This window comes from Oreochromis aureus, linkage group 3, assembly GCF_013358895.1.
Source record: "Oreochromis aureus strain Israel breed Guangdong linkage group 3, ZZ_aureus, whole genome shotgun sequence".
Classification (NCBI taxonomy): domain Eukaryota; kingdom Metazoa; phylum Chordata; class Actinopteri; order Cichliformes; family Cichlidae; genus Oreochromis; species Oreochromis aureus.
In genome coordinates this window covers 47,126,115-47,138,480 of record NC_052944.1, presented here as the reverse complement: position 1 = coordinate 47,138,480, position 12,366 = coordinate 47,126,115, and the positions used below count along the sequence as shown (strand labels likewise).

Below are 12,366 nucleotides of genomic sequence, written 5' to 3'. Positions count from 1 at the left end.
CTTATTGCTTTGGGCATTGAGACAGGAAATGTAAAGTCTAGCGTTTCACACCTCTTAACCCACTTACAGCTACGTTTAAGGCAACAGAGGCAAGTTCAGAAAAAGACTTCCTCTTACCTCACGCTCACTTCTGTTACTATTTAAGTTGTCTGTTTCCTGTAAAACACTTAATAATCAAACCGGAACATCACAAGGGAAAGACAAGTTAAAAGAGTCTACAGGGGTTTAATTGAATAATTTACATTAGTAAAGCTCAGTTTGATCAGTTAAGATAAAAACATTTTTAGTTACAGATTTTATTGTTGTGTGAGAGAGTGCATGGATAAACTGATGTGAACATCTGCTTATGGTGAGTATGACACCGCTATTTGTCAACTGATAGTTGAAGCTATGAAGCTAAGCTTTGACGAAAATGTATTTATTTTATATTTGAAGCAATTTAAAGATTTTCTGCTGCAGCTCTTAGTGTATAAGAAGCAATTCAAGACTCCTTGAAAATTAGCAGCAGCAACCTACTGGATGATTAAAATATCTATGGCAGGAGGAAAATACTAAAGGTATGTTCTCTTGCTTGCTAATGCTTTTAATCACTTTTCTTCATCTACAGCAGTTTGAACCCATCAGAAGGACGTATTTCTGTGATGGAGCATCTGTGAGAGGGATTATTTTTGGTGGCCAGTGTTGGGAAGGTTACTTTCCAACACTGGCCACCAATTATAATCACTTTTTTTGTATTCCACTACAGATTACAGAATACATGCCAAAAAATGTATTTTGTAACATATTCCGTTACGTTACTCAATGAGTGTAACATATTCTGAATACTTTGGATTACTTAATACGTTATCATGCTTTTTACAACTACATGAATGTACTATTGCTGTGTGATTTATTACTATTACTGAAGGTTACTCACCATACCAATACCAACTAGATTTTTAAATCTTAATATAAAATGAGTAACAGTAGGGTGGACATTAGGTAAGGCTGCACTTTTTGCAGCGATCTGATATAGAAAACTATTAATAAAAAACTATTTTTTATAATAGTTTATTATATGCTATTATAAAACAGGTCAGCAGCTCTGAACTGTAGGCTGCTCTAATGGAACTTATTGTTTCGGATGAAAACACAAACACAGTGTACAGTCGATTCTTAACAGCTTACTTACAACTGGGCTACACTGCCCATGAGGCTACATTCTTTAGGGTTATGCCTGTAAAACTCTGTCTGTTGCTTTCATATTAAAAATTTTTTTGAAAAATAATTGACTTAATAATGACATGGGCCGCGAGATTGAGACCCAGGCATTACAGCCTCTTAATGCGTGTTTTGTTTGGGTTTCCACCTGCGTGGAATTACCAAAAATACAGAGGGCATAGGCTAACATATGTAACAGGAAAAGACTGCCGTGTAATCCATTTCTTTCAACAAAGTAACTGTATTCTGAATACCACCTTTCTAAACGGTAACTGTAACAGAATACAGTTACTCATATTTTGTATTTTAGATATGTAACGCCAGTACATGTATTCCGTTACTCCCCAACACTGTTGGTGGCAAAGCTCCTATAAACACAACAAGCAGAGGAGGAGCAGACATAGGAAACAAAATGACTTGTAATCTGCTCGTTTTCTGTCTTTCACTACTCAGCTCACATCTGTATGATAAAACTTGATTATTATTGCTTAGTTTCTTTAAAATCTTCCTAATTTGTTTCTGCAGCAGCAGGAGAGTAAACACATGTCAAATCATGCTGCAGACAGAGTTTGTTAAGGTGTGATAGTTCTGTGTAAAAGGAAGGAGGCAGAGAGAAGAAGAAGTTTTAAAGTCTTTGTTTTCTTCACAGTTCTCAGCGTCTCGTGTGCTTCTTCTTCTTTCTCTTCACACAAAGTCGTAGAAGTTTTCAGACGTGTCACAGCTGGATGTGAGGATGGGACCCACTTTCCTCTGTGAGCTGGGCCTATTCTGTGAGTGCATCACTTCTTCCTTTGATTCATGCTGACTGATGAACATGTTTTAGTAAAATGACAGAGTTTCAGTCATTTGCAGCATTTCAGTTCATGTTTTGTTCTCAACATGGTTGTTTGTAGACTGGATTAGATTTCAGTAAACTGACACTGGTTTAGTTTATCTAAGAAATGTTTGTTTCTTCATCAGTGATAATTTGATGCATTTTACATTAAATATATAATTTAAACCAATCATAGCAGCCTCTGGTAACACCACATGTGTTTATTGATGCCATGTTTGAGTGAGTCTTCAGTTTGATGATGTGTGAAGTTTCTTCCTTTATTGCAGTTCTCTGTACGCTCCTCTGCAGCGGACACGCTCAAGGTGACTGAACAGTTTGCACTTACATTTCTTTATTTAGTTAAGATGAATCTTAATCTACTGCATCAACTTTAAGCACTTTCCACTTCTGTTTGTTTCTCAACAAATGTATCATTTTACGAACATGTCAGAACAGATTTTGATTAGTAAAGTACATAAAAGTGTTTTAGATCAATGATGTTGTGTTTGTGTTGGATTCTAGATGCTGTGCTAACTGTTAAACCCAGCTCGACCATTTTCATCGGAGAGTTTGTTTACTTCAAATGTGACATGAAGGAAGGAGAACACACTGACTGGGAATACAAACTCAACAGAGCCTTTATCCAGTACAACACATACAAGAACTACAGAAAACAAATTAAGTCTGTCTCTGATACTGGTACATACCAGTGCTTTGGTCGTAGGAAGAAATCACATTATACAAAGAACAGTAATACTGTCTCCCTAACTGTGTTGGGTAAGTCTTCAGTGACCATGTCCAATAAATATAATCCCAGTTCAAATATTCATCTGAGTTATAAAATAGAGTGTATACACTTAATTAATGTTTACATGGAAGGTGCTTTGAAAATTTTTTTTAGCCAGGACCTGTGTTCTTATTACTTCATTATAGATCATATGTATACATATTTTATTTTCCCTAACAGCAGGTAAACCCAGGGCCACACTGACTCCAGGATCAACAATCATACCAGTAGGGGGCAGTGTGACACTGACCTGCTCTGTGGGGAGCTCTGCTGACTGGAAATATGAGTGGTTCAGACGTGACCAAAACACTGAAGTTCAAATCAGAACAGATGATTTTAATGTCAGAGTAATCAGAGTATCTGAAGGAGGAATCTACCACTGCAGAGGAAGAAGAGGAAACCCAGATTACTACACTGATAAAAGTGATGATGTCACCATTGAGATAACCTGTGAGTTGAAAATTTTTATTTGAAATGGGCAGCGGTGTGAACAAGTGTTTGCCCCTTCCAGATTTCCTATTTTTGTATGTTTGTCACACTTAAATGTTTCAGATCATAAATCAAGTTTAATTTAATATTAGAAACAGATGACACAAGTAAACAGAAAATACAGATTCTAAATGAAAGGTTTTATTGTTATGGGGAAAAATCCAGACCTACCTGGCCTGGAAAAAGGGATTGCCCCCACCTTGTTAAATCATGTTATTAACTGTGATCAACCACATTTTTTTATTACAATGCTGAGTTTAGTTTCACTCCCATACCAAGACCTGATATATTGCCGTGATATTACTGCCAGACCTGCTGAAGGTTGGTCTGTCAGGGTCTTGATGCATGCTCAATCATCCAGGTAAGTAAATCTCCAAAAGTTGATTCCGTTCATCTCAGTGTTGGGAAGGTTACTTTAAAAATTTATTCCACTACAGATTACAGAATACATGCCCCAAAATGTATTTTGTAATGTATTCCGTTACGTTACTCAATTAGAGTACCGTATTCTGAATACTTTGGATTACTTAATATATTATCATGCTTTTTGCAACTACATGAATGTACTATTGCTGTGTGATTTATTACTATTACTGAAGGCTACTCACCATACCAATACCAACTAGATTTTAAAATCTTAATATAAAATGAGTAACAGTAGGGTGGACATTAGGTAATGCTGCACTTTTTGCAGCGATCTGGTATAGAAAACTATCAATAAAAAACTATTTTTTATAATAGTTTATTATATGCTATTATAAAACAGGTCAGCGGCTCTGAACTGTAGGCTGCTCTAAGGGAACTTATTGTTTCGGATGAAAACGCGAACACAGTGTACAGTCGAGTCTTAATAGCTTACTTACAACTGGGCTACACTGCCCATGAGGCTACATTCTTTAGGGCTATGCCTGTAACACTCTGCTTATTGCCTTCATATTAAATCACTTTGAACAATAATTTTTAAAAATATTTCTTCATGTCATTATCCGGGCCGCAAGTAGAGATAACATGGGCCGCGAGATTGAGACACAGGCATTAGAGCCTCTTAATGCGTGTTTTGTTTGGGTTTCCACCTGCGTGGAATTACCAAAAACAGAGAGAGTATAGACTAACATATGAAACAGGAAAGTACCGCCGTGTAATCCATTTATTTCAACAAAGTAACTGTATTCTGAATACCACCTTTCTAAACAGTAACTGTAACGGAATACAGTTACTCATATTCTGTATTTTAAATACGTAACGCTGGTACATGTATTCCATTACTCCCCAAGACTGGTTCATCTGGACGTAGCGTTTTGTGGGAGAAACATTTCGTCACTCATCCAAGTGACTTCTTCAGTCTAAGCTGACTGCAGGTTTCCCCAAACCTTATAAACAGTACATTTGCATAATGACTGATGATGATCAGCGGGTGTTGATCAATGGTCATGAGAATTTGCATAATTATGATGAAGGAACTGACCTCCCAGCCCATTGTTCCTTCATCATAATTATGCAAATTCTCATGACCATTGATCAACACCCACTGATCATCATCTCCCTGACTGCCTCAGGGAGAGGTTGAAGATGTTGGTGAACACCTCTGCCAGCTCGTCTGCACACACTCTGAGTAGCCGGCCTGGGATGCCGTCTGGTCCTGGAGCTTTGTGAGGATTGACCTTTTTAAAGGTCCATCTCACAGCTTCTGTTTTCAGAGTTAAAGTTACAGCCTCACTGTCCTCCTGAGGGTAGAGGATCTGCTCTCTGTTGTCTGCATCAAAACAAGCATAGAAGTTGTTAAGCTCGTCTGCGAGAGATGCAGTGGGCTGAACACTGACTGTGTTGTCCTTCTTGTAGTCAGTGATGCAGCGCAGTCCATTCCACAGTCGCCTGGTGTCAAAGCTGTGGTAGCTGGACTCCATTTTGTCCCTGTAGTCCTTTCTGGCCTTTTTTATGGACTTTCAGAGGTCATACCTGGCTGCTTTATAAGCATCAGCATCCCCGGAGTTAAAGGCAGAGGTCCGCACTTTTAGCTTGGCATGAACGTCTTTATTTACCCAGGGTTTCTGATTTGGATATATGCAGACAGTGGTTTTTGTGATGATATCATCCATGCACTTTCCAATATATCCAGTGACAGAGTCTGTGAGTTCATTGATGTTGCCATCAGCTGCATCCACAAATATCTGCCAGTCAGTTGTCTCAAAGCAGTCCTGCAGGACCTCCTCAGCCTCACTGTCCCATTTGTAAATAACCCTGGAAGCTGGTTTTTCCTGTTTTAGTCTTTGTCTGTATGCAGGCAGCAGCAGTATGGAACAATGGTCTGCCTTACCAAAAGCTGGGCGGGGGAGGGGTTTGTAGCACTCTTTGAATGGAGTGTAACAATGGTCCAATGTTTGATCACCTCTTGTGGGGAAGGAGATGTGCTGATAGTATTTGGGGAGAACCTGTCTGTCATACCGAGTGTATGATCGTGCTGTGCGCACAGAAATAGAAAGCAGTACAAAATAAATAACATTTTTGCTGAGATGACTGGGAGCTCTCGTCGGTGCAGCCATCTTACGGCGCAACCGGGTGTCCAACTCCCCGTTGCTGAAACTAGCAATTACCTCCCTGGTGTGGAAGGAGGCAGAGCTAGTGCATGAGTTTGACAGATTGACAGAGCTGCAGTTTGGCTCACCTCAATGCACGGCTGAGGATCTAGAACAAGTCTCCTGGAGAGACTCTTGGGTTGCCCGTGGCAAGAGTTGCCAGACAGGGGTGGATGTCCTAGTACCCTCGGTTTGCTGCATGTGTTTTTTTGTTTTTTTTACCAGTGAAAGAGAGGATTGCTTCCCACTGGGTTTGTCACGATATGCAGAGGCAGATTGTGTCGATTCTCTTAGGTGAGGACCCAAATGCAGACCACAAAAGACAAAAACGGGAAGTAACTGAAAGTGTGCCATTTATTAACTAATCACCAGTCAGTGGTAATTTGCATCAGGTAACAGGGGAGGATGCTAGATAGGCCTGGTAAACCTAAACATATAGTGAGAGTAGTGCTCTTGATGTTGCAGAGCTGTCTTGGAATCTGCCTGTTTAGTTGATCTATTTTTCTTTAGAAGTCAACTTTCATTGTTATTCAAACGGCAAATTCACTTGAGTTGATTGTAGTTAACAGTTCATGTTTCTAATTTACAACAGCTGTGCCCAGTCCTGAAAGCTCATCATTTCGTGTTTTGATGATCATTGGAATAATTTCTGGAATCATATTTACATTCTTGCTGCTCTTGTTCTGTTGCTACAGAAAATCCAGAGGTGAGCATTTTTGTTCCTCTGATATAAGATATTTTACTCTTTAAATATTTAAGTACACAGATGCAGCATACAGACATGAGGAGGAAACTGTTCCATGCAAAGGCAAATGTCTTATTTCTATTTTTTGTTTTGTTTTAAAGGTTCTACTGATGACCAGAGGGTCAGTCAGGTAGAAGATCAACAGCAAGTATACTCCTCTCTTCTTCATGGTTAGCACTCTCTCTGGTTCAAATATAGAATATATTCTGAAGCAATTTGCAAGACTGTACTTTAACATCTGCTGTGGTTTTAACACTGTTGAATTAAATGAAGCTACAACAATATCAACATTTAATATAAATGCTACTTGCATGAATACTTATGCTTAAATTAGGCTCACAGCAATGAGAAGAATAATTTTCTTTGACCTGCAGGTGACCGTTGTGTCTATGAGTCTATCAGATGGTCTAAAAACACAGAAAATGGTACAGTATAAACTTGACTTTACACACAGTTTGTGGAAGCTGTGTGGTTATAAAAGAACTGTGACTATTATTAAAATCAACTATAATTTTGTAATTGAAGGTCACCAGAAGGTGATTACACCAATGTCTGTGATTCAGCTCTTATGAACAAGAGACGTGAATACACAAAATAAGAGAAATGAAATATACAAACAAACAAAAATAAACATTATTTATGTTTATCCATCCATCATTTAATTTTCTTCTACTTATCCAGGTCTGGGTCAGGGTAGCAGCAGCCAAAGCAGAGAAGCCCACACCTCCGTCTCCCCAGCCACCTCCTCCAGCTTATCTGCGGGAACGCTGAGGTGCTCGCAGGCCAGCCGAGAGACTTAATCTCTCAAGTGTATTCTGGGTCTGCCCTGGGTTTCGTCTTGGTCGACCCCAAAGGAACCAAATCAAGTGACTAGTCTACCCTACCCGGGATAGGCTTACCAAACATGATAATTAGTGAGTTTAATTATGAATATTGATTATTTTATAATCATAATTTAAAATTTTTTAATACATTTGTTATATCGGTTTTTCCATAAAGCAGTAAATTGAATACCTTTTATGTTTTAACTGTTATTTGACAATGGTTTTAAATCTTCCAGCTTTGGGAAGTTGCAATGGAAACTTTTAGTACACACTAAAAACTGCTGGGTTAAAAATAACCTAATTTGTAACCTAGTGCCAACCCTGGCTTGTTTCAACTCAACGGGGTTGGGTCATTGGTTTGATCCAGCACAATGGGTTAGAATAACTATCCAAAAAATTGGTTTAAATTGACCAGTGTTTAAAGTTAAAATGACAAAAATTGGGTTGAAACTCATTACCCATCACAAGGGTTATATTACCATTCATATTCGGGTTAATTTTTATACGAGATATAAGCTGTGACAATATCGTTTATATTATTATAGTCTATGTTACGTAACAATTATACTTGTAGAGCCGCAAGTTTGCCTCTCTTTCGTCCACTTTTGTCTCTACGCTTCGTTACTCTGCCTCGCCTCTCTCCTTCACTAAACACAACTCCCCCTCCCCCATCGCTTCACCTACAGGCAGCACAAGATGGACACGGCAGCTATCAAAGAGGTGCTGGTTGGTAAAAAGAAAACATTTGGAGATCACTATTATTATTATTTCTATTATTTGTAGTGTCAGATGAGCAACAGAATAATGTATTCTGTAGAGAATGTCGGGAAAGCGTCCTGACTAAAAGGTTGGAGCACTACTAGTATTTTCACCATTTACAACAGCGCCATAAAGTGGAAAATGAAGAGTGTGTGAAACTGCGTGCTGTATCCCAGACCGCGAAGTCTCCCAGCCTCCTGCCCCAAATTAAACCACCTTACAAAACTCATATACTGTATTTTTCAGACTATAAGCTTCCACTAAAATCCTTTAATCTCACAAATTGACAGTGTACCTTATGTATGAATTCTGGTTGTGCTTACTGACCTTGAACCCATTTTATGAGGTACACGGCGCTCAGCAATCTGTCAAAAAATGTTTTAGTACGACTTTGGTAAGCTATGAAGATTGTTGGAGCATTACGGCTACCATAGTCTGGAGCCTCGCGGAGTGATATGTACTGTGCTTCAACGTAATATTACCGTATTGTGTGTGTATAAGGACCATAAATGGCACCTGTTCAGAGACATGGTTACAAAGAGGATTTCAAACTCCAGGCTGTCAGTCACGCAGTAGAAGTTGGGAACAGAGCAGCTGTGAAATCTGTCTTTGTTATTATGCTCAGCGTCTGTTAGTTTACATTTTGACTGCACAATTGTGAGCTCTTTGTTATGCACAAAAACAACATTGTTTTATTTTATTTATGCAGCATTATTATTTAATAAATGCTGATATTTTATTTTTGAGTAATTTTTTCATGTACATCTATGCTGTATGTTAATAAAAGTGCCTGTGTGACATCTGGGACACAGCTTTGACTAATAACTCTCTTTTTGTTCTTACTTTATGGCTTTAAAAAAAATATCGCGATATATATCTTATATCGCCATCCAGCTAAAAAATATATTCATGAAAGGAAAAAAGCTTTTATTGAAGGGAATATCTTGAAAGTTAGAGAAATTAGGAAGGAGATCAGATCAGAAATTAAAAAAGCCAAAATAAAATACAAGGATAAGGTAGAGGCGGAGATGGGTAGCAATAACTTAAGGGTGGCCTGGGCAGGCATGAAACACATGACTGGTCACTGTTTCAGTGACTGTAATAAGATAAGTCTCCCTGGTTTTAGTTCAGACTCTCAGTTAGCTAATGAGCTGAATAGATTTTATTTGAGATTTAATGATAATTATAATCCAGGGAAAACACTTGATTTCTTAATAGAGAGCACCAGGGCCCCCCAGCTTTGTTCTTTGATGAAAGAAGGGTGGGAAATCTTTTTAAAATGAGTAAGACTAATAAAAGTCCAGGTCCTGATAATATATGTGGCCAGGTGCTTAGAACATGCGCTGAGCAATTATGCAGTATTTTTTATTATATCTTTCTTTTATCTCTTCAGCAACAGAAGGTTCCAGAGGTATGGAAAAAATCAATTATTTCTCCAGTTGCTAAGACCACAAAACCTACATCATTAAATGATTTTAGGCCTGTCGCTTTAACATCCTTAGTGATGAAGTCCTTTGAAAAACTTGTCAGGAAGGAGATCCTGCAGCAAGTAGAGAAGCTTATAGATCCACTACAATTTGCATACAGGCCTTGTAGAGGTGTGGATGATGCAGTGGTCACTCTGTTGAACTACCTTTATCGCCATCTTGATGGCGCCAAAGCTCATGCTCGGCTCTTATTTATTGATTTTTCTTCAGCTTTTAATACTATCCAGCCACATCTTTTAGTTGATAAGCTTCTTAACCAGTTTAAACTTGATTTTAATCTCGTTGGTTGGATTTTAGACTTTTAACTGACAGATCTCAGTGTGTGAGAGTAAACGGCTGTTTTTCCAAACAGCTGAACTCTTCTACTGGCTCACCACAAGGTTGTTGTCTCTCTCCTCTACTGTATATTTTGTACACTAATGACTGTCGCAGTACACAGGCCAACAGGCATATCATTAAATATGCAGATGACACAGTCATTGTAAGCCTCCTTCATGGTGAAGAGGATTCCCATGGGCCTGTTGTGGATGAGTTTGTTTCGTGGTGTGATCAGTCATTCTTAATGATTAACACCTTAAAAACCAAGGACATGGTTATTGACTTCAGGAAGACATCCCCCCATCCTGCACTAACAGTGGTAAATGGTGCAGCCATTGAACTGGTGGACAGTTATAAGTATTTGGGGTTGTTCTTGATAAGGCTCTGTGCTTTGAGTCACATCTTGCTGCTACAGTGAAAAGGTTCAACAAAGACTGTACTTTTTAAGGAGGTTGAGAGGTTTTAATGTTTCATCTGAAATGATGACTCTTTTTATAAAAGTTTTATTGAATCTGTTTTAACTTTCTGTATCATTGCTGGGTACGGTAATATGTCCCTGAATAATAAGACCAGACTTAACAACCTGGTTAAAGTGGCTAGCAAGATTTCAGGAGGCCTCAGGTCCAGCTTGTGGACCTGAGGCCTGTTGTTGTCCTGTTGTGTTCACATCATCCTCTCTTTAATGATTTTCAACTGCTTCCATCAGGTCGTCATTATAAAGTGCCTGCAGTGAAGACAAAGAGACATAGACTGTCTTTTGTACCTAGTGCTATTATCACAGTTAATAACACTAAACCATAAGTGTTGTTGCCATTGCACATTGCACTTTTTTGATGAAAAATCTAGGTTGTTTTATCAGGCTTATATTATATTATTTTGGTGAGTGTATGTGATGTGTTGGTTGTCTGTTTGTTTGTTTGTACGGACATACTGCAAATCAATTTCCCGTTAGGGACAATAAAGTTACCATTGACCAATCTAATGTTTTCATTGTTGAGCTGGTTTATTGTGGCAGCCTAGAAACAGAGATGGTGACTCTGTGACGTCTGTGCAGCTGAAATGGTGTAGAGAGCCCAGTGATGTGAACATAGTTTCTGCTGTGTGCTGTGAATGTGAACACATCTCTAATGTGAAAACAACATTTTACGACTGCGACAGACATTTTTTCCTCCACAGGGGGCCGAACTGTTTGAAGGGTTTTTGTTCATGGATTACATGTTTTTATACATTTTATCTCAGGAATAATGGATGAGTTTGTTTTATTAATGCAGTGATGTGCGAAATGTTGATATTAGTGTGTAAGTTATGAAGATACTGTTACGACCCGGCTCAAAGCCGCAACATAAAAGGAGATGAATACCAGATTGTGGGTGAGAAGAGGTTTGCTAAAATGGAAAACCAGGTTGGCTAAAATGGCTGGTGCCATTAAGGCAAAGACAAGTGAGCTCTCGAAGCTCCGTGGGTGGGGTGAATGCTGCTGGATCCATCTCTGGCTGGTCCGTACTGTCACGGCGAGTGAGATGAGCCGTGTGGGAATTAAAAGAGGATCCAAACGCAGGCACTTGTAAAGGTGTGAGGGTGGTTTATTAAACACAACAAAAGAGATGGACAAAATGGTAAACAGAACTAAACTATACTGGGAAAACTAAACTACTGACCCTGAACAGAAACACAAACCTGAACACGAATAACAGCGAGCAGAAACAGATGACGGTTGGCAGCAGGGAAACACACGGATGAGACATGGTGGATACACAGACGGACCAGCCAACACACAGACAGAAGACGCGACTTAAATACACACAGGAAACACAGGAGATTACACACAGGTGGGGAACACAGCTGGGAATAATCAACAAGACGAGACAGAGGTAAAACTGAACACACTCACATGAGACGCAGACCTTCACAATAAAACAGGAAACGAGAACAAATCCTTAAACATAACATAAAACAAAACACTGACAACATTAAATCATAACATTTCCCCCCACCCAAAAATCAAACATTTAACCCCAAATGAAAATGTTTGATTCATGACCTAGAGAGCCATGAATGCTGTAGTCCTGGAGGACCAGCGCACAAGGCACTGGCCGCTATTCTACAGGCAGACGGAATGCTGAAGCGGTCCTCCGGACCCTCCAGCGAAGACGGACGAAGGCTGGACAGGCCCCTCGGACCCTCCAGCGGAGACGGACGAAGGCTGGACAGGCCCCTCTGACCCTCCAGCGAAGACGGAAGGCTGAAGCGGTCCCTCGGACCCTCCAGTGGAAACGAATGAAGGCTGGACAGGCCCCTCGGACCCTCCAGCGGAGACGAATGAAGGCTGGACAGGCCCCTTGGACCCTCCAGTGAAGACGGAAGGCTGAA

The 12,366-nt window shown here is 39.5% G+C and overlaps 1 protein-coding gene and 1 long non-coding RNA gene across 2 annotated transcripts in view; both read left to right on the top strand.

The window, feature by feature from the left end:
* Positions 1-459: 459 nt before the first annotated feature.
* Positions 460-12,366, top strand: part of LOC120439406 (Fc receptor-like protein 5) — a 65,347-nt gene continuing 53,440 nt past the window's right edge. Inside the window, exons 1-2 of the mRNA XM_039610350.1 lie at positions 460-557; positions 1,850-1,970. Of these exons, the coding sequence (XP_039466284.1) occupies positions 1,934-1,970 (37 nt within the window). The 5' untranslated portion in view covers positions 460-557; positions 1,850-1,933. The remainder of the gene's footprint in view (positions 558-1,849; positions 1,971-12,366) is intronic.
* On the top strand, positions 6,503-7,519 carry LOC120439439. Its single transcript, XR_005612640.1, has 4 exons — positions 6,503-6,569; positions 6,710-6,778; positions 6,983-7,033; positions 7,290-7,519. It is a non-coding gene; the product is annotated as an uncharacterized LOC120439439 (long non-coding RNA).